Source organism: Mus musculus, chromosome 10, assembly GCF_000001635.26.
Source record: "Mus musculus strain C57BL/6J chromosome 10, GRCm38.p6 C57BL/6J".
In the NCBI taxonomy this organism is placed as follows: domain Eukaryota; kingdom Metazoa; phylum Chordata; class Mammalia; order Rodentia; family Muridae; genus Mus; species Mus musculus.
The window spans coordinates 36,811,276-36,834,708 of NC_000076.6; the positions used below are offsets into that span (position 1 = coordinate 36,811,276).

Genomic DNA, 23,433 nt, shown 5'->3' on the forward strand with positions numbered 1-23,433 from the left:
TCAGCACATGATAACCCAAGACAGTGACAGATGGCAGTCAAAACCAATGCTCCCACCATCAACTATACAATCTTTCATAGGGATAGGCAGAGGGCAAGTAAAGCTCTCGTGGTTCTGATGAGTGTTAATTCTGAACAGCATGGTGAAAGAGAAGGTGCCTGACAGCTATGACGTGCCACTTTCTATTGATGTGCTGACCTTTGCCTACCAACATTCCTTGAAGCCATACAACTGTGTCTCTTTCCAGTTCTCTTCTCCTTAGAAACTTTTCCTTCTTTATTTTTTTTTTATGCCTCTTCATCCCCTACCTCAAGTTTCAAGGACAAATTATATTATTTGGGGTAATTCTTTTTGTCTGCATGGGTCCATCAGTGACTAAATATTTATCTAGTCTCTCGGGTGAGCGTCTGGGGATTTAAGTGGCACTGCCGTCAAGAGGTCTCGTCCTTTGAGATCACATCACTCTGAATTGGATTATCTGCCTCTCTCCATGTGCTAGCCACACATCCCTGAGTAAGTAATACATACATCTCTCTGTTCCTCATTATCCAGCCAAAAAATAAAATAAAAAAGCTTGTACTTTACAAGTCTGCTGCATTATGACAGAAAATAAATATGAACAGAACAGCCTGGTGCCCCAAAGACACAGGTCTTGTCTGCCTCTGAAGACTGTTGCCTGGGGATGACTAAGCTAGTACTCAAAAGAGGGCTATGATTTTCCAGGACTCATTCTGCCATAGGAGTTCAGCTGTTTTAATGAACTGTGTTGCTATTCCCATTATTGCTGTGACTTGCTACCAAGGGCTTGCGGGAAACTTGTCTACAAGCCTTTGAGCAACACTTGAACATATCTGTATCGTTATTATTTCTGAATCTCCTCTTTTGTTTGCTGTAGCTTGGGAGTTGTTTCTTTCTTTGCTGAGTGCTGTTTTACAAAAACAGCCAGATGTCTCTGCAGCTTGCCGTTCCTGGCTGCGTACTCCCTTGTAGATACTACTCAGCTGTGTTCAGTTAATACACCATGTCTGTGGAAACTTTGCTGGTCTAGAGAAACTGTGCCTGAGCTGAACACAAAATGAGACACAGAGATTGAAACCTAGAGACAAGTGAGTGCTTAAATATCACTGTAAGCCTTTATCCTTTTTTGTGCATAAAAATACTTTACAAATACTTAAAATCATTTTAAATTGTACATTACCAATATCACAGGATTTTAGCCAGAATTCTCTAGAGGAGCAGAACTGGTAGAATGAATGTAAATTATGAAAGGGACATATTAGATTGGCTTGCACAATATAAACTGAACATTACAATGATGGCTGTCTGCACACTAGAGAAGCTGAGAAGCTCACTGCCCTTAAGGCAGAGAAGATCTGTAGGGTTCTGGGAGTTGCTCAGGCCAAGAGGCTGAATCCCTCAGATTGCTAATCTGGTGCTGAGGGCCTAGAGGATTCCTGGAGAGCCAATTGATTTCATTCAAAATTGGAAGGCTGAGGAAGCTGGGTTCTGATGTTAGTGAAAGTGACAAAAGCAGTAACAGAGTAGATGCAGTCACCATCAGAAGTGAAGTTAGGCAGGCAAAAACAGCACTGCATTTCCCGCAGGCCCCTCCTTGTCTGGGCTGTTGCCCTCTCTAAGGGAGGATCGTCTCTCCCCATTAGTCAATCCCCCTAGTAAATGTCTTCGTATATATGCCCAGAGCCTTATCTCTTAGTTAATACAAGGTCTAATCGTATTGGAAATCAAAATTAACCATCACAACTCCTCTGATGAACGGTTACTAAAATACCATTAACCATTTAGTTTAATACCATTGCTTGTAAAGATTGAGTGCATACCATTTTATTGTATTCCCAGATTAAGAGGGACAACTCCTAACGTTGGAGCCCCCAATTTCCGTAGACTCTTGAGCACTTATTGATAGCATAGAAAAACAAAATGCATCATGACTCATAAGCCAGTATCTTCGTTTTTCTTGAAGAAAATTCATTCTAAGACTGTTCTCTTGCCTGTAAGTGGATTAGTAGGTGACTTGAGCTTCAAAAGCTATTTCAGTTGTTCTGAGCTTTGGCTATGGAAGCATAGGGTACAGGGTGTACCCTAAGGTAGGACATGTTAATTTCCCATAGACACATCAGCTCACCAATGCCATGCTAATCCACTTACAGGCAAAAGGACCATTAAAAGTAGAGATGGTTATTTTGGCCCAGGGATTTATTGATGGTATCCTCACTGATAGTTGATGTCTTAGAGATCCAGGTTGAACTGCAGTGTGACTCTGACTGATGGAGTCACAGTGTATGTCTGATTTCCAGTATGTCATGCTCCTTTGTAAATACAGATTCTTATATAGTCCAGGCTAACCTTAAACTCAACAAGTAGCTCAGGCTGACTGTGAAGTCATGATCATCTTACCTCTACATTGTAAATGCTGCGGTGACGACTGGTGCCACCATGTCAGGCCACTTTCTTCTTGTATATGTATACGTATACGTGTACGTGTACATGTGTATGTGTATGTATTTGTATTTGTATATGTATATGTGACATAATTCTTTGCCAATTCCATTTGTCACATGTCTCTCTGCTGTGGTGCAGGCCACCCCAAAACAAATAAAGGCGCTGGTTATAGACCATGAAAAAAAAAAAAAAAAGACTGCTCTCATACTATCCCTGCCACCTGAGACTGGTTCTCACCTGAGGAATACCGAATGGCAGAGAAGCACCTGAAAAAAATGTTCAACATCCTTAATCATCAGGGAAATGCAAATCAAAACAACCCTGAGATTCCACCTCACACCAGTCAGAATGGCTAAGATCAAAAATTCAGGTGACAGCAGATGCTGGCGTGGATGTGGAGAAAGAGGAACACTCCTCCATTGTTGGTGGGATTGCAGGCTTGTACAACCACTCTGGAAATCAGTCTGGCAGTTCCTCAGAAAATTGGACATAGTACTACCGGAGGATCCAGCAATGCCTCTCCTGGGCATATATCCAGAAGATGCCCCAACTGGTAAGAAGGACACATGCTCCACTACGTTCATGGCAGCCTTATTTATAATAGCCAGAAGCTGGAAAGAACCCAGATGCCCCTCAACAGAGGAATGGATACAGAAAATGTGGTACATCTACACAATGGAGTACTACTCAGCTATTAAAAAGAATGAATTTATGAAATTCCTAGCCAAATGGATGGACCTGGAGGGCATCATCCTGAGTGAGGTAACACATTCACAAAGGAACTCACACAATATATACTCACTGATAAGTGGATATTAGCCCAAAACCTAGGATACCCAAGATATAAGATACAATTTCCTAAACACATGAAACTCAAGAAAAATGAAGACTGAAGTGTGGACACTATGCCCCTCCTTAGAAGTGGGAACAAAACACCCTTGGAAGGAGTTACAGAGACAAAGTTTGGAGCTGAGATGAAAGGATGGACCATGTAGAGACTGCCATATCCAGGGATCCACCCCATAATCAGCATCCAAACGCTGACACCATTGCATACACTAGCAAGATTTTATCAAAAGGACCCAGAGGTAGCTGTCTCTTGTGAGACTATGCCGGGACCTAGCAAACACAGAAGTGGATGCTCACAGTCAGCTAATGGATGGATCACAGGGCTCCCAATGGAGGAGCTAGAGAAAGTAGCCAAGGAGCTAAAGGGATCTGCAACCCTATAGGTGGAACAACATTATGAACTAACCAGTACCCCGGAGCTCTTGACTCTAGCTGCATATGTATCAAAAGATGGCCTAGTCGGCCATCACTGGAAAGAGAGGCCCCATTGGACACGCAAACTTTATATGCCCCAGTACAGGGGAACGCCAGGGCCAAAAAGGGGGAGTGGGTGGGTAGGGGAGTGGGGGTGGGTGGCTATGGGGGACTTTTGGTATAGCATTGGAAATGTAAATGAGCTAAATACCTAATAAAAAATGGAAAAGAAAAAAAAAAAGAAAGCAGAAGGAGATGTTGCTTTAGAGGCCGACTGAAGAGTCTCACTGGGATGTGCTGGTGAGACCGCCCTTTTCCTCAAAAGTCCAAAGATGGTTCAGCTCATGAAAACAAGCCTTAATTGTGCAGTCTGTGTGAATGGGCCCATGTCCATGACCATCATCTTGCTTGAAGAGAAAGTTCAATGATAGTATTTGAATGTCTAATGGGAGATCCCATTAAAAGTTCTTTATGCTTAAAATGGACCTATATTTTTCACAGTCCAATTATACTACTCATGAGAACTACATTTATTTTATTCTCTACCTCTTTAAAATGCAGCAAAAGAACTAATTTATTTTTCTCCACACGATAATCATTATGCTTCAATATTGTAATGCACAAAGATGGTCACAAAATTCTCTCCCAGAGTCCATGTCATAATAACTCTGTGGAAGAGAACCACTGTCTTCACTCTATAGGTGAAGAGAACAATAGTCAGAAGGTTTTCAATGCAAAACTAAACCAAAATGCTCACAAGTGCTCCTAGCCCTGAGACTGGTGTCTGTACTGCATCCCTGACAGCTCTCATAGCTGCTGAGATCTCATGTTCAGACCCCCTCACTATAACAGGAGACCTGAACACACATGACTGGTGTGATGGCCCAGATACTAGCACACAAGGAGTCAGTATGAGGAGTAGACTAGATCTTCACACAAAAGACTAGAGATAATCCTAGTAGGCATGTTTAAGGCATCCTGCACACAGGGAAGCTGAACTAGTCCATATATCAGGAGTATCAGCACATTCCATAGAGCAAAACCTACATGAAAATATATGGGCTTCTCCAGAGGTTAAATTCTATATCTGAAGTTCTTAGGGCATAGATACAATTGAAAGATCCAAAGGAGTCAGAGCAAAAAAAAAAAAAAAAAAAAAAAAAAAAATCCTCAGAGGCAGTGAGACTTAATGGCCAGATACATAAGGCTTGCATAAGCATTTCTACAGAAAACTAATAAATATAATATGTGATAGATCCCTAGGTCACAGACCACCTCCTTAGCATCCTTCTCTCTCTCTCTCTCTCTCTCTCTCTCTCTCTCTTCTTTTTCTTGCCTGCTCTTCTCAAGCAGGGTACAACCACAAGGTCACCCTAGACCTTCACCCATTCACATATACAAATACTTTTCAAGCTCTTGTCCCAGGCCCAGACACACTCCTTTGGCCCTCTAAATCATCAGCATTATGGACCAGGTCCATTTCTATTAACTGGTAGGACTGTCTTGGATATTTCCTCCATGATCTCCACTCCTATAAAGAATCAGTAAGACTTAGGAATGCCAAAGGAAAAGACATAGAAAAGGTATTCAAAGCCAGTGGGGAGGCTAATGGAAACATCAAGCTAAGAGGGATGAAGAGCAGTAAGAAAGAGGCTAAGTGAGCACAGAGGAGAGTGTGGACAACTCATGAAAGAGAAAGAAGCTGGCCATCATGCTGAGCTTGGGCTACTGGACTGGGTCCAATAAACAACCCCCAAACGTTAGGGACACAACACCTTATATTATGAAGATTAACTGGGCTTTAATACAATAGGAAGAGTGCAGAGAGCATACTCAAGTGTTTAAAAGTAAGTGTTAAAAATGTGGGGGTGGCTGAGCACCTGGCCAGATGAAGTAACTTGCTGGCAAGAGTAGCCAGAAATGGTAATAGAGAGCAATATTAAGTGAGGTGGTTTGCTAATCTGAAATTGCAAATGCAAGCTTAATGGAGACCCATTGGCTTGGGACCTCTGAAGGTGAGGGCAGGTGTGTTGCAAAGATGTCTCTGTCAGGCTCCTCAAGAGGTATGCTGACCCAGACAATGAAGCAGACTGAGTCCAGTCCATTCATTTAACTTTCCAATAGTTGTAAACTGCATCAATTGGTTTAGCCCACTGCAGAAACATGGTGGTAATAGGTAGAGAAGCCAAATACTTAAAAACAGTGAGTATCTGTGTGGTTTGAGTGCGGGAAGAAGAGCTTGGTCCCACTCAAGGAAGATGATGGACAGCATCCTCGACCAGAGAATGCTTCATAAAAGAGCCAGGACACATCTCGATCCTTAAAGGTTAGGTAGAGTGCAGTTAAAGATGTGAGCATAGGCTGGACCTAGGGCCTCCAAACATATGTAGTGGCTATGAAGCTTGTCTTCATGTGGGTTCACCAACACCTGAAGCAGGAATTATCCCTGAGCCTGTTGCCTGCCTGCCTATGGATCCCATGCCCCTGAATGGACTGCTTTGTCTGGCCTCTGTAGGAGAGAATGTGCCTAGTCTTGCAGCAACTTGATTGGGCGGTGAGGGGTAAGTGAAGAGGTTACACCTGGACAGTAAATAAAGCATTGTGCCATTCCCTTTTAAGCATATGGTGTGGACAGCATGTGAAAATACCCAGAAAAAGCCTAACTGCTTCCTCCACCTGCTCTCCTGGTCCTCTATGGAAGGGTGGTGACTTCCACTAAGGTAGTGGACTTTTCCTATCAGTCACATTTACAGCTGCCTTCCTTGGCTCACACTGTTCTTCTGTGAATGCATGTTTAGTTCATTCATGCTGAAATACAGAAGATGTGTAATCCTCTAAACAGGAAAGCAAGCAAGCCTTTGAAGAGTGCTGTTACAGAACCCTTACTTCCTTCTTATTATAGCACTATGGCATGGTGCATCCATTACTTTTCTGTTCCTGTGATAAAATTCAGTTGCCTAAAAGCAACTTAAAGGAGAAAATAATTTATTTTGGCCTATGGTTTTAGAGGGGTAAAGTCCATGAACGTGGGGAAGGCATGGCAACACAGAAAGTGGGACCAGACTATAAAATCGCAAAGCCAGAAATACATACTTCCTCCAGCAAGGCTCTACCACCTAAATATCTGTAACAGCACCCAAACAGCACCACCAACTAGTACCAAGCATTCAGATGTTTGTGCCTATGAGCGACATTTCTCATTCCAACCGTTGCTGAGGGAAGGTCACAAGCTGTTCTACCTTGTAGCTAAGTAAAGAAAGGTCCAGAGAATATTAAGACCTCATTGCTCTCCACCCTGCTGTGCATCCTGCAACACTGTTCACATTTGAGCATGGGACAAAGACCTGCGCTTTAGGCTGTGGCTCTGAGGCCCTTGGGAATCAACCCAGAGAAAGTCTAGTGGTGCTTTCAGAATACTTCTGAACCACATGCTGTGATGGTTATTCCCAGTTGTCAATTTGACTTTATCTGAAATGAATTACAGTCCAGAAATGAACAACACACTGCGATCTGAATCATGGCATGGGATGCCACATGCTTTTTGATCTGGATCTTGAAGCATAGTGACCATGAAAATCTTAGACCCACAAAAGGTAGTATACACCTTTAGTCACAGAAGATGAGCCAAGCAAATCTCTTAGTACAAGGCCATCCTGAGACAAGGCAAGTTCCAAGGAAAGAACAGCTTAGATCCAGGTGGTACACACCTTAAGTCTGGGACATACCTTCTGCTGGAGGCCTACATGAGGACAATGGAAGAACTTTGCTTTGTTCTTCTATTTCTCCTCCTGCTTGTGCTTACTTGGCAGAACATCTGTTGGAACCTACTGAAGACCAACTGAAACATCGAGCTTCATGGTACTAAGCAACTACTAGATTCTTGGACTTCCCATTCACAGCTGTCCATTGTTGGGTTAGTTGGACTGCAGACTATATTAATTCCCTTAATATAGAGAGACATTCCAGACATGATGACAGATGTCATGGGTAATGCCTTTGCTTTCTCAGTGCCTGGCAATTCTGTAACCAGAGGAACTGAGACAAACTGGGAACTTCCCTTTACTGGTCTATGAAACCCCTTCTGTCTCACAGTTGGTTTTTTTTTGTTTGTTTGTTTTGCCTTTTTTTTTTAAATTTTTGGAATTTCCTGAAATAAAATAATCTTGCCAATATACTTAGCACAGAGAAGGCCTCAATAAACTTCTTTTCATCATTTTTCTCTTTTCTGGGCCTACAAGCCAAACCCTAATAAATCAGAACCACAAGTGAACCCATCCATTCCCCAGAAGATTACCCTTCTCTCCCCTCCCTGTAATTTTCTTTTGTGCTATTTAATACAATTTAAAGTATTTTCCAATCACAGAACTTGGCACGTGGGCATGGTCCTTTATCTGCTCCTATCCACTCCCTTAGGTTGACTTTGAGCAGTCTCTCTGGTAAATAGAAACTGAATTTCATGGAGCCCATATTCTCTGGTGTTTTCCTTAAATCTTCACCGACATTTATTCTCACATTATTGAGTTGCGTTCTCCAGCTGTTCCATGATTCTCTGATCACATGATCAGTTGCCCAAGGACTGAAACTCGTTCAGAACATTTTTAAATCTCCCATGTACCTATTCTGAGAGTAGAAAATGCTATTGGCACTCAGCAGGTTCTTGATAAATGTAAGTATGCATCAACCTGACCATTGCAGCATATTTCTTCTGCATAGTGGGAATCCTCACGTAAGAAACGTAGAGATGCCTTGGAAGCAAGGTCGCTTCCAGCCAGGGCTCAGTCTCCTTGTTCTCAGCCTACTATTTTCAGTTTCAATAAGAAGCAAACAATCTTATCTTGAAAGGGGATTAGATTTATTTTTAATAAGAGATCTGAATTGGAAGCTTATATATTTTTCTCTCCAGAATATAATAACAGCACAAGTAGGTCTTACACTATACTTCTTATGTGTAAGAGAACAAAGCAAGAGAGAGAGAGAGAGAGAGAGAGAGAGAGAGAGAGAGAGAGAGAACAATACTAGAAAGGTAAAAGCAAGCCTGATACCACCGAACCTATTCAACTTTCCCAGTAGCCTGGGGATGGGAGGGCACCTAGTCAAACTGTTTCCAGCATCCTCTACTGAGAGAAGACATGAAAGAAAACAGGGCCAGCCCCGTGCCATCTTGGGAGCAAACTTAGTGGGCCCTAGCCCACCCAAGAACTTGGGATCACTGGTGAGTGGACACAACATCTGTTCCACAACAACTCGGAGGGTCTTGTGCCAGCAGGAACAGGGACAAAGGAAACCTACCCAACCAGTAGCTGGGTTTCATTCCGGGCAGTGCCAGCCCTGCACCATTTTGGGTTCGAACTGGGCTGGCCCTAGCATACCCAGGATCTTGGGATCACTGCAGGAACAGAGACAAAGAAAGCCTGCCCAACCAGGGGTTGGGGTTTGTTCTGGTGGCTCCAGCCCCATGCCATCTTGGGCATGAATTCTGCTGGCCCTAGCACACCCAGGATCTTGGGATCACTGAGAACAATCTATGCAAGAGAGTATGTGGATTGCAGAAGCAACAGATCTTCTTGGACAAGGTCCCTTCGGGCCTTCATCCTCAGCCAGAAGGCAGAGCTGAGACCCTAACCCTGGGCACCTTCCCTTCCAGAAGACAGTCAGCCTCCAGGGAGGGCTCTGACTCCAAGACTCAAGAGGTGGATCTGAGCTCCAGACTTCTGTGCATGTTCCCTGCAAGAGGAGAGCTTGCCTGCAGAGAGTGCTCTGACCACTGGGACTCAGGAAATAGTTGTCATCCCAGGAGTGCTGACAGACACTAACAGAATCATAGGAGGAACAACCTTCCAGCCAGAGACAGCTAGAACACCTGACACCAGAGATTACCAGATGGCAAAAGGAAAACAAGACTCTTATTAACAGAAACCAAGACCACTTGGCACAATCAGAACACAGTATGCCCACCACAGGGAGTCCTGGATACCACAACACACCTGAAAAGCAAGATTCAGATTTAAAATCGTATCTCATGATGCTGATAGAGGATTTTAAGAAGGGCATTAATAACTCACTTAAAGAAATACAGGAGAATGCTGATAAACAGGTAGAAGTCCTTAAAGAGGAAGCACAAAAATCCCTCAAAGAATTACAGGAAAACACAAACAAACAAGTGATGGAATTGAAAAAAAAAAAACCATCCAAGATCTAAAAATTGAAGTAGAAACAATGAAGAAAACACAAAGGGACAGAACTCTGGAGATAGAAGCCCTAGGAAAGAAATTGGGAACCATAGATGTGAGCATCAGCAACAGAATACAAGAGATGGAAGAGAGAATCTCAGGTGCAGAAGATTCCATAGAGAACATGGACACAATAATCAAAGAAAATGCAAAAAGATCCTAACTCAAAACATCCAGGAAATCCAGGACACAATGAGAAGACCAAACCTATGGATAATAGGAGTAGATGAGAATGAAGATTTTCAACTTAAAGGGCAAGCAAGTATCTTCAACAAAATTATAGAAGAAAACTTCTCAATCCTAAAGAAAGAGATGCCCATCAACATAAAGGAAGCCTACAGAACTCCAAATAAACTAGACCAGAAAAGAAATTCCTCCAGACACATAATAATCAGAACAACAAATGTACTAAATAAAGATAGAATATTAAAAGCAGTAAGGGAAAAAGGTCAAGTAACATATAGAGGCAGACCTATTAGAATTACACCAGACTTCTCATCAGAGACTATGAAAACCAGAAGATCCTGGACAGATGTTAAACATACCCTAAGAGGAAACAAATGCCAGCACAGGCTACTATAACCAGCAAATCTCTCAAATACCATAGATGGAGAAACCAAAGTATTCCATGACAAAACCAATTTTTTTTTTTGGATTTTTTTTCTTTCCATTTTTTATTAGGTATTTAGCTCATTTACATTTCCAATGCTATACCAAAAGTCCCCCATACCCACCCACCCCCACTCCCCTACCCGCCCACTCCCCCTTTTTGGCCCTGGCGTTCCCCTGTTCTGGGGCATATAAAGTTTGTGTGTCCAATGGGCCTCTCTTTCCAGTGATGGCCGACTAGGCCATCTTTTGATACACATGCAGCTAGAGTCAAGAGCTCCGGGGTACTGGTTAGTTCATAATGTTGATCCACCTATAGGGTTGCAGATCCCTTTAGCTCCTTGGGTACTTTCTCTAGCTCCTCCATTGGGAGCCCTGTGATCCATCCATTAGCTGACTGTGGGCATCCACTTCTGTGTTTGCTAGGCCCCGGCATAGTCTCACAAGAGACAGCTACATCTGGGTCCTTTCGATAAAATCTTGCTAGTGTATGCAATGGTGTCAGCGTTTGGATGCTGATTATGGGGTGGATCCCTGGATAAGGCAGTCTCTACATGGTCCATCCTTTCATCTCAGCTCCAAACTTTGTCTCTGTAACTCCTTCCAAGGGTGTTTTGTTCCCACTTCTAAGGAGGGGCATAGTGTCCACACTTCAGTCTTCATTTTTCTTGAGTTTCATGTGTTTAGGAAATTGTATCTTATATCTTGGGTATCCTAGGTTTTGGGCTAATATCCACTTATCAGTGAGTACATATTGTGTGAGTTCCTTTGTGAATGTGTTACCTCACTCAGGATGATGCCCTCCAGGTCCATCCATTTGGCTAGGAATTTCATAAATTCATTCTTTTTAATAGCTGAGTAGTACTCCATTGTGTAGATGTACCACATTTTCTGTATCCATTCCTCTGTTGAGGGGCATCTGGGTTCTTTCCAGCTTCTGGCTATTATAAATAAGGCTGCTATGAACATAGTGGAGCATGTGTCCTTCTTACTAGTTGGGGCATCTTCTGGATATATGCCCAGGAGAGGTATTGCTGGATCCTCCGGTAGTACTATGTCCAATTTTCTGAGGAACCGCCCGACGGATTTCCAGAGTGGTTGTACAAGCCTGCAATCACACCAACAATGGAGGAGTGTTCCTCTTTCTCCACATCCTCGCCAGCATCTGCTGTCACCTGAATTTTTGATCTTAGACATTCTGACTGGTGTGAGGTGGAATCTCAGGGTTGTTTTGATTTGCATTTCCCTGATGATTAAGGATGTTGAACATTTTTTCAGGTGCTTCTCTGCCATTCAGTATTCCTCAGGTGAGAATTCTTTGTTCAGTTCTGAGCCCCATTTTTTAATGGGGTTGTTTGATTTTCTGAAGTCCACCTTCTTGAGTTCTTTATATATGTTGGATATTAGTCCCCTATCTGATTTAGGATAGGTAAAGATCCTTTCCCAATCTGTTGGTGGTCTCTTTGTCTTGTTGACGGTGTCAAATTTTTAAAATATCTTTCCATAAATCTAGCCCTTCAAAGGATAATAAAGGGGAAACTCCAACATGAGGAAAATTATGCCCTAGAAAAAGCAAGAAAGTAACCCTTCAACAAATCTAAAAGAAGACAGCTACAAGAATAGAATGCCAACTTTAACAACAAAAATAATAGGAAGCAACAATTACTTTTCCTTACTATCTCTTATTATCAATGGACTCAATTCCCCAATAAAGAGACACAAACTAAGAGACTGTCTACATAAACAGGACCCAACTCTTTGCTGCTTACAGGAAACCCACCTCAGGGACAAAGAAAGACACTACCACAGAGTAAACATCTGGAAAACAATTTTCCAAGCAAATGGTACGAAGAAACAAGCTGGATTAGCCATTCCAATATCGAATAAAATCAACTTCCAACACAAAGTTATCAAAAAAGACAAGGAGGGGCACTTCATACTCATCAAAGGTAAAAACTTCCAAGATGATCTCTCAGTTCTGAATATCTATGCTCCAAATCCAAGGGCATTCACATTCATTAAAAAAAAAAAAAAAAAAAAAAAAAAAACCTCTAGTAAAGCTCAAAGCACACATTGCACCTCACACAATAATAGTGGGAGACTTCAACACCCCACTCTAATCAATGGACAGATACTGGAAACAGCAACTAAACAGAGACACATTGGAACTAACAAAAGTTATGAAACAAATGGGTTTAACTGATATCTAGAGAATATTTTATCCTTAAACAAAAGGATATAACTTCTTCTCAGCACTTCATAGCACCTTCCCCAAAATTGACTATATAATTGGTCATAAAACAGGCCTCAACAGATACAAAAATATTGATATTGTCCCATGCATCCTACCAGATCACCACGGACTAAGGCTGATCTTTAATAACAACATAAACAATAGAAAACCAACATTCACGTGGAAACTAAACAACACTCTACTCAATGATACCTTGGTCAAGGAAGAAATAAAGAAAGAAATTAAAGTCTTTTTTGAGTTTAATGAAAATGATGCCACAATATACCCAGACTTATGAGACACAATTAAAAAGTTCTAAGAGGAAAGGTCATAGCTCTAAGTGCCTCCAAAAAGAACCTAAAGAGAACATACACTAGCAGCTTCACAGGACACCTAAAAGCTCTAGAACTAAAGGAAGCAAGTTCACCCAAGAGGAGTAGACAGGAGGAAGTAATCAAACTCAGGGCTGAAATCAACCAAGTGGAAACAAAAAGAACTATTCAAAGAATCAACCAAACCAGGAGCTGGTTCTTTGAGAAAATCAACAAGATAGATAAACTCTTAGCCAGACTAACTAGAGGGCACAGGGACAGTATTCTAATTAACAAAATCAGAAATGAAAAGGGAGACAAAAACAACCTGAGGAAATCCAAAACATCATCAGATCTTACTTCAAAAGGCTATACGCAACAAAACTGGAAAACCTGATTGAAATGGACAAATTTCTAGACAGATACCAGGTACCAAAGTTAAATCATGATCAGATTAATGATTTAAACATCCCCATACTGACTAAAGAAATAGAAGCAGTCATTAATAGTCTCCCAACCAAAAAAAAAAAAAAAAAAAAAAAAAAAAAAAAACCCAGGACCACATGGGTTTAGTGCAGAGTTCTATCAGACCTTCAAAGAAGACCTCATTCCAATTCTCCAATTCTCCTCAAACTATTCCACAAAATAGAAACAGAAGGTACTCTACTCAATTCATTCTATGAAGCCACAATTATTCTGATACCTAAACCACATAGAGACCCAACAAAGAAAGAGAACTTCAGACCAATTTCCCTTATGAATATCGATTTTTGAAAATACTCAATAAAATTCTCGCAAACCAAATCCAAGAACATATCAAAACCATCATCCATCATGATCATGAAGTGATGGTTTAATATAAGGAAATCCATCAACATAATCCACTATATAAACAAACTCAAAAACAAAAACCACATGATCATCTTGTTAGATGCTGAGAAAACATTTGACATATCCCACATGCATTCATGATAAAAGTTTTGGAAAGATCAGGAAGTCAAAGTTCATACCTAAACATAATCAAAGCAATATACAGCAAACCAGTAGCCAACATCAAACTAAATGGATAGAAGCTGTAAGCAATCCCACTAAAATCAGGGATTAGATAAGGCTGCCCACTTTCTCCCTACCTATTCCATATAGTACTTGAAATCCTAACCAGAGCAATTCGACAACAAAAGGAGATCAAGAGGGTACAAATTGGAAAGGAAGAGGTCAAAATATCACTACTTGCAGATGATATGATAGTATATATAAGTGACCCTAAAAATCCCACCAGAGAACTCCTAAACCTGATATACAGCTTCAGTGTAGTAGCTGGATATAAAATTAACTCAAACAAATCAGTGGCCTTTCTCTACACAAAGGAAAAACAGGCTGAGAAAGAAATTAGGGAAACAACACCCTTCACAATAGTAACAAATAATATAAAATACCTGGGAGTGATTCTAACTAAGGAAGTGAAAGATCTGTATGATAAGAACTTCAAGTGTGTGAAGAAAGAAATCAAAGAAGATCTCAGAAGATGGAAAGATCTCCCATGCTTAAGGATTGGCATGATCAATATAGTAAAAATGGCTATCTTGCTAAAAGCAATCTACAGATTCAATACAATCCCAATCAAAATTCCAACTCAATTCTTCACTGAGTTAGAAACGGCAATTTGTGAATTCATCTAGAAAAACAAAGAAACCTAGGATAACAATAACTATTATCAATATAAAAGAACCTCTAGTGGAATCACCATGCCTGATCTTAAGCTGTACTACAGAGCAATTGTGAAAAAATAAAAATAAAAAACTACATGGTACTGGTACAGCGACAGACAGGTAGATCAATGGAATAGAATTGAAGACCCAGAATGAAACCAAACATCTACAGTCACTTGATCATTGACAAGGGAGCTAAAACCATCCAGCAGAAAAAAGACAGCATTTTCAACAAATGGTGCTGCCACAACTAGTGGTTATGATGTAGAAAAATGTTTATCTCTTTAAGCAAAGCTCACATCTAAATGGATCAAGGAACTCCACATAAAACCAGAGACACTGAAACTTACAGAGGATAAAGTGGAGAAAAGCCTTGAAGATATGGGCAAAAGAGAAAAATTTCTTAACAGAACAACAATGGCTTGTGTTGTAAGATCAAAAATTGAACAAATGGGACCTCATAAAATTGCAAGGTTTCTGTAAGGCAAAAGACACTGTCAATAAAACAAAAAGGCCACCAACAGATTGGGAAAGGATCTTTACCTATCCTAAATCTGATAGGGAACTAATATCCAATATATATAAAGAACTCAAGAAGATGGACTCCAGAAAGTCAAATAACCCTATTAAAAAATGGGGTATAAAGCTAAACAAACAATTCTCAACTGAGGAATATCGAGTGGCTGAGAAGCACCTGAAAAAATGTTCAACGTCCTTAATCATCGGGGAAATGCTAATCAAAACAATTCTGAGATTCCACCTCACACCAGTCAGAATGGCTAAAATCAAAAATTCGGGTGACAGCTGATGATGGCAAGGATGTAGAGAAAGAGGAACACTCCTCCATTGTTGGTGGGATTACAAGCTGGTACAACACTCTGGAAATCAGTCTGGTTGTTCCTCAGAAAATTGGACATAGTACTATCAGAAGATCTAGCAATTCCTCTCCCGGGCATATACCCCAAAATGTTCTAACTTGTAATAAGGACACATGCCCCACTATGTTCATAGCAGTCTTATTTATAATAGCCAGAAGCTGGGAAGAAGCCAGATGTCCCTCAACAGAAGAATAGATACAGAAAATGTGGTACATTTATCCAATGGAGTACTACTCAGCTATTAAAAACAATGAATTCATGAAATTCTTAGACAAATGGATAGATCTGGAGGATATCATCCTGAGAGAGGTAACCCAATCACAAAAGAACACACATGATATGCATTCACTGATAAGTGGATATTAGCCCAGAAATTTAGAATATCCAAGATACAATTTGCAAAACACATGAAACTCAAGAAGAAGGAAGACCAAAGTGTGGGTACTTTGTTCCTTCATAGAATGGGGAACAAAACACCCATGGAAGGAGTTACAGAGACAAAGTTCAGAGCTGAGACAGAAGGAAGGAACATCTAGAGAGTGCCCCACCCAGGGATCCATTCCATATACAACCACCAAACCCAAACACTATTGCATATGCCAGAAAGATTTTGCTGACAGGACCCTGATATAGCTCTCTTGTGAGGCTGTGTCAGTGCCTGGCAAATACAGAAATGGATGCTCACAGTCATCTTTTGGATGGAACACAGGGACCGTAATGAAGAAGCTAGAGAAAGTACCCAAGGAGCTAAAGGGGTCTGCAACCCTATAGGAGGAACAACAATATGAACTAACCAGTACCCCCCACCCCCAGAGCTGTGTCTCTAGTTGCATGTGTAGCAGAGGATGGCCTAGTCAGTCATCAATTGGAGGAGAGGCCCTTGGTCTTGTGAAGATCATATGCCCCAATACTGCAGAATGCCAGGGCAAGGAAGTAGGAGTGGGTGGGTTGGAGAGCAGGGCAGGGGAAGAATACAGAGGACTTTGGGATAGCATTTGAAATGTAAATGAAGAAAATATCTAATTTAAAAAAAAAAAGGAAGAAAGCAAACAGCAAGCTCCTTGGAATCAGTGTCTTCACACACAGGTGGGCTGGAGACTCACCACTGATAATCCCAAAGTGCAGTCACTTTGAATCCTGCCCTCTTCCTTCCTTCACAATAGAAGCCAAGCAAATGGAATATGCTAAGGATGCCACTGCTATGGCCAAAAATGATCATTTACTAAACTAGAATTTCAGCCTCTACTCTAACTGCAGTTTACCAGTTAATTATCTTACTGATGAAACTCCTCAGGATGTTCCTTTTCTCAATTTTCTTTGGATGGTCTACCCTCTATTAATCTACCTATCTACCTATTTATCTATAATTATATATAATCATATTTAAGAGTTTCATATGTATATTCATATATCTATATATCTATATTAATTTTTATATGCTGTAGAAATTATTGAGGATAGATCAAATTCTGTATAATTCTCCCACAGAACTAATAGTTCATCTTATATCATGCACCAGATTTTTTTGTTTTGTTTTGTGTTTTATTTTTTTTGTTTTTGTTTTTGAAGGTAAGTTTCACTAAAATCATGAACACCATGAATACCGCCAAAGTTTCAGTGTGATCTCATTGCAAAGTGGCCTGTGTCCACCTCTATTTGGCTTTGTGACGGCTGCTGATGGGTGTTTGCTTTCTACCCTCAGGCTGCTGCAGTTCTGAAGGTTGATGGAGGGCCATGCTATTCAAACAGCAGGTGTGGCTGAGACAGAAGCTCCTGGTACTGGGAAGCCTTGCTGTTGGGAGCCTCCTGTATCTAGTTGCCAGAGTTGGGAGCTTGGATAGGTAGGTGATTAAATGCATGCTCTATCCACATAGCTTTATGTGTCTCTTGATGTAAACTGCCTTGGGTTTTGTTCCTCAAAACTCTCAAGAAGCACGCTTCTCTGAGTTGTTGATTTTCATTCATTAAGACCTTATAGAAGAAACATGCTTCACACTGCTCAGGCCAGGATGCTTATCCACATCCAGTGTACACTGTGAGTATGGACACTTGTTCTCAGAGAAGACATAAAGCTCGGTACAATAAATAATAATGAACAAATAATACTGTCACTGACTAGAACATAAAGTGGCCTATGTGCATCTGGTGCTGACCTTAATCTATGACAGCATGGTAGTGAGAGGACCATGCCTCTCTTGGTTTTGAAATTTATGAACAGACAATTATGTATGAGCTAGTAAAGAAGCCAATCAAGTTTGCAATCCTCCACCCTGTAAAGATGGCTACAGGCATGGATTTTTAACTATGTTAATTAGCTCTGGCTTTCCGGAGCTGAGCATACTTGGCAAGGTTGCTGTCACACAGAATGGTTGCCCACGAGGCACTGGAAAATCCATGAAGAGAAAACTACAAAGTTAGGATTTGGCTCTTAATAGACAAACAGTTGAAATGTACTAGGCCTGCAGGAGTCCCTATCACGACAGTTGAGTATCCCTAAGGTGGTCCTCAATACTTCTATAGCAGAGGTGAATGGCAAATATGGAGTAGTCTGGAATACAGAGCTGCTTTTTCCCCACTCTCCACCCCCTTCAAAATTAACTCTTGTGCTGAAAGACTAGATTCTTTGCCAGTTCAATTCCAGAGTCAAGGAAAATGCATCTACATTTTTAAATAAAAATAGCTTCAGTTTTCTCCTCTGTATCATGTAATTCAAATGTTTTAAAATAATCCAGCAAAAGTCCCTGCCTTCCTTCAGCCAGTATCCATGTTAACTTAAAAACATTAACTCCCTCTGATATCTTGCAGTTCAATATTTCTCCCACTTTGTAACTATGACCTATGTAATTGAGAGCATATCACTGGAGTGCTGGCACTCCAGTGTTTATTCTTGATGTGTCATTTAATAAAGAAACACGTTAAGGTGTCAACATTTGTCCTATGCCCATGACAGAACTTTAGCAGGAAGTCTTTCTTACACTTTTAATTAGCTTCCAATCATTGATGTTTCATTGAATGATTGGTCTTATAGTTATGAATGCATTTATCATTCAGCTGGTAATAGTTTTCATCTCTAGCCTTCTTAACTCCTTGGTGGGATAGCTTATATAGGAAATTCCATCTTTTGGTGGGCTTTCTCACAATCCCTTCTTGAAGATTTTGACATGTGCTTACCCTTAGTAACCGAAGACTGCTGTCTGAGAGGGATGCTGATGTTACTTCCCTTGTCTCTTAAAATGTTCAAACTCTGCTTCAGGTCTGGCACTCATTATTAGAACTGTTCTTCAGGGAGCAGGGAGATGAAATATTTTCTCCTATCATTAGAAGTTCTCTTGAATGCTGAAGTCCAGAAAGCAATTTTCCTACATAGTTTGGTAGGCCAGGATAGGAAGTAGAAAGAAGAAGGAAGTTCAGAAGGAAGGTGGCCTTTCCATATGAGAGTGTGGGACTCCATTCCTACTCAGTTACTCCAAGAGATACCATGCCAACACTTTCACCCACCCTTGGGCAAGATAATTAAATCTTACAAGAAAGGATTTGAGAGACTATTGTGTTAGTACTCACAGAAACAGTGCTCGCATCCTCCTAGAGGCCTAGGAGAAAAGCCCACCAGTGGACACCTCAGTGAATTAGGTCTAGCTTAATAGACAGAACCTAAGAACAGAGACATTAACTCATATTATCTCCATTGGTGTCACAATCAAAAAAACTTTTAGCTATGTTATCTGTTGACAACTTTTTAAGATCCAATTAGAACCCTAACATAATAATCCCAATACATTCATGAAGTCTCATTTTCCTAAAATGCTAACTATAGTTGTCCTGAATAATTTGCTTTGTTTTGTTTTGTCAACTTGACCCAAGTTAGAGTCATTTGGGAAGAGAGACTCTTAACTGAGAAAATATCTCCATAAGGTTGGCATGTAGGCAAGCCTGTAGTATATTTTCTTGACTAGTGATTGATGCGGAAGACCCAGCCCATTGTGGACAGTGCCACCCTGGGTAGGTGGTCCTCAGAAAGCAGACTGGGAAAGCCATAGAGGAGAAGACAGTAAGGTGCGTTCCTCTGGGACTTCTGCTTTAATTCCTGCCACCAGGCTCCAACTTCTTCCATGATGGACTGTGATATGGGACTGTAAACTGAAATAAACCCTTTCCCCCAAAGTCTGTCGTTGGTCACGGGTGTTTTATCACAGCAAAAGGAATGCTAATCAAGACTATGGTCAGCCCTGTTTTCATAGTACATTTCCATTGTTTTCAAACTTTCTGAAATGAGTATGAGTTGTTTTAAGAATAATAAAATAAATACTATAAAAATTGCTACGCATTTATGTTTTCCTTAAAGATTATATATAGACATAGATTAAAAAGGTCAAATCTAAAACTATTCCCCTGAGTTCTACATAATGGATTGAACATAGCTTGAAGAATGCAATGGGACCTGTTGGGAAAACAAGAGCATGCCTCATTGTAACAGAGAAGGAGAGAGATTAAATATCACCTCAGTCACTAAGAAATTAAAACTGAAAGATGTAATTTAATAGCCAGTTTGACTACTATTATCCCCTTTCACCAAGAAGCCTGAAATGACTTCCTAAGTCAACCTAGTTGATTCATTGACTACAGTTTATTATAAAAGTAAACACAATGTTCTAACCACATACAAAGGCCATGTTAAAGTGATCATTGCGTTCTGGTGTCACTGTGGCTATTACCACATCTTTCTCTCTCAGGAAAACATAAATTTCTGCTCATTCTTCCTGACTCTGTCCATTGCATTCTTTACTAGTTCCTGACTTAAATTGCATAGTGATTATGATCTGGGATTTCTGACCCTGTAAGAATCTTTCTTCTAGATTTCTGGTCCCAGGAGTAGTCTGTCATACACAGAAAAGTGATGCTTGGGGTTGTTCCTACAATCAGCACGATGAAAGTGTAACCTTGACCCTTTCAGACAGAAATGGAAAGGGTCCAAAGTAGAGAGATCCTTTGCTATCTCTAAGGTCAGGGGGCAGAAAGTCTCACAGAACAGAAAGTTTGGCAAGGATAAAGATTGGAGTTCTATGTGATGATATGCAAAAAGCCAAGGTGAGAGACTGCAGCCTCTTCTCAGATTATATCTAAAGGATAGGATTTTTAAAGACTATGTGAATGCTGCTAGGCTACCAGAGGAGAAGAAAGAAAGAAAAGAAACAATAAATACAACAGAATAACCGGAATAAATGACCTCCTCTTTGCCCTTCAGCATCCTAATTGAAGATCTGCCTTCCCGATTTTCTAAATGATTTTAACTAGTGAACTGTTACAAAGCTATTAGTATGGCTGGTGTCACTTGTCTATCCTGTACTGTTAGCATCAGTACACGCTGCAGTTAATTAAGTGCTTGGTGAATAAAAAAATTTAAGGAGCACTAATAAAAAAAATCCCATCAATTATCTGTGCTCTACTGAATACAGGGTTACTTAACATAAAAATACCCAAACATATGTTCATTATGGATTACAGCAGCCTGGGACCCAGTGGCTTTATTAATGCGTGTTCATTTTGAGCCTGGCACAGATGCAGAATGAAGAGAAGTATATTGTGACAAGTTCTTTCTCTTTTGCTTGCAGGCTCCAGCCCATTTGCCCTGTTGAAAGTCGATTTGGTGGTGCCCACAACCAGGCTGAGTTGCCACTGCGGGCCCTGCAGTTTAAGAGAGGCTTGCTGCATGAGTTCCGGAAGGGCAATTCTTCCAAGGAGCAGGTTCACCTCCATGACCTGGTCCAACAGCTCCCCAAAGCCATTATCATTGGGGTGAGAAAAGGGGGCACAAGGGCCCTGCTAGAGATGCTCAACCTCCATCCTGCAGTGGTCAAAGCTTCCCAAGAGATCCACTTCTTTGACAATGATGAGAATTATGCCAAGGGCATTGAGTGGTACAGGAAAAAGATGCCTTTTTCCTACCCTCAGCAAATCACGATTGAAAAGAGCCCGGCATATTTCATCACAGAAGAGGTTCCGGAAAGGATTTACAAGATGAACTCATCCATCAAGCTGTTGATCATTGTCAGGGAGCCGACCACAAGAGCAATTTCTGATTATACTCAGGTGCTAGAGGGGAAGGAGCGGAAGAACAAAACCTACTATAAGTTTGAAAAACTGGCTATAGACCCTAATACCTGTGAAGTGAACACGAAATACAAGGCGGTTAGGACCAGCATATACACAAAACATCTGGAGCGCTGGTTGAAATACTTTCCCATTGAACAGTTTCATATCGTAGATGGTGACCGTCTTATCACAGAACCTCTGCCGGAACTACAGCTGGTGGAAAAGTTCTTAAACCTTCCTCCGAGGATAAGTCAGTACAATTTATATTTCAATGCTACCAGAGGGTTTTACTGTCTGAGATTTAACATTATCTTTAATAAGTGCCTGGCGGGCAGCAAGGGGCGCATCCATCCAGAGGTAGACCCCTCCGTCATTACCAAATTGCGCAAATTCTTTCATCCTTTTAATCAAAAATTTTACCAGATCACTGGGAGGACATTGAACTGGCCCTAAAATAATATAGCAAACAACACCATGTGTTGTATCTAGAGACGCATGGCGTCCCCTCTACATTAAAATATGCACTTTCCCAGACACAGCTCCCCAATTCATTTTTCCATAAATACTTGTACATATGCAGTGTGTGACCAAATATGAGATCAATTGTTTTTCTACTGAAACTTTACAAAAAATAAATAATAAATGACTGTCTACATGGTTGCATCTGTTAAGCTATTTGCAGAAAGGAAAGGAAAGGAAACGGAAGAGGTGGTGGGACTGTAGAAAGTGACCTCAGATATTCTCAAGTTAGTCTTCCTTTGAGAAAATTCCTTTGACTTAGAACTTGTCACCCACCATTGTCAGATTTAAGCCAAAAGATGAGATGTGAAAATGTACCAATGGCTGCGCAGCTTCAGGAATTAGAGGATTCAGTTTTATGATTCATTTGCCTGTTTGTTCGTTTGTTTTGTTTGTTTTGGTTTGGTTTTGTCCTAAACTAACATTGGCTCTTTAATTCAAACACTGGATTGGTGCCATGAAAACAGAATACGCTATTTTCTTATAATTTAAAAGAATGTCTTAGCTCAGAAAATTAACACTGTTCCAAAGTTCTTGTGGTGATTTTGCACTATAGTTTCCTGGTATGTTCCATGGTGTCATTTGTCGCATGTCAATCACGTGCTGGAAAATCACCACATTCTTTTACTTCCATGTTTGTATGTCAACAAAGAAAAATGTCCTGTAGATATGTGTAAATGATGTAAATACTCGTTTCACACTAAGTAATTCTATTTTGTAAACTGAATATGGCTATTTAATTTATTGTGAAAATTAAATTTATTGTGGTATTTAAAACGGAATGGATTAAAATTACACAATGTGCAACTTTCCTTAAAAATGCCTTTTGCTTTGTGCGCCCCCTGCTGGCCTCCAGCGTCGAAGCTGTGTGGTTTTGAGGGTACTTGGAGTAATTCCCTTCACACCTGGATTTCCAAACTCTTGTAAAAATGTGCTTTAATGGTGGGGTGGAGAACACTTTACAAACATTTCAACCCTCTGGAAATCAAGGCACAACAGCCACCTCAGAAAACTCCACTGCTGGTCTGCCACTAAGTGTGTTAATAGAATTCACATGCTGCTGTGCCCGAGAGAAAGAGCTAAGAAACATGACTGCAGTTGAACCTCTAATCACAGTCAGGTCAGGGAAAA

At 40.7% G+C, this 23,433-nt stretch overlaps 1 protein-coding gene across 5 annotated transcripts in view; it reads left to right on the plus strand.

Moving 5' to 3' along the window:
• Nucleotides 1-23,122, plus strand: part of Hs3st5 (heparan sulfate (glucosamine) 3-O-sulfotransferase 5) — a 327,808-nt gene extending 304,686 nt beyond the window's left edge. For all 5 annotated transcript variants that reach the window (XM_030245115.1, XM_006512761.3, NM_001253355.1 and 2 more), the window contains 2 exons: nt 17,396-17,534; nt 21,303-23,122. In XM_030245115.1, coding sequence (XP_030100975.1) covers nt 17,428-17,534; nt 21,303-22,236 — 1,041 coding nt within the window. In that variant the 5' untranslated portion in view covers nt 17,396-17,427 and the 3' untranslated portion in view covers nt 22,237-23,122. The remainder of the gene's footprint in view (nt 1-17,395; nt 17,535-21,302) is intronic.
• The last annotated feature ends 311 nt before the right edge of the window (nt 23,123-23,433 follow it).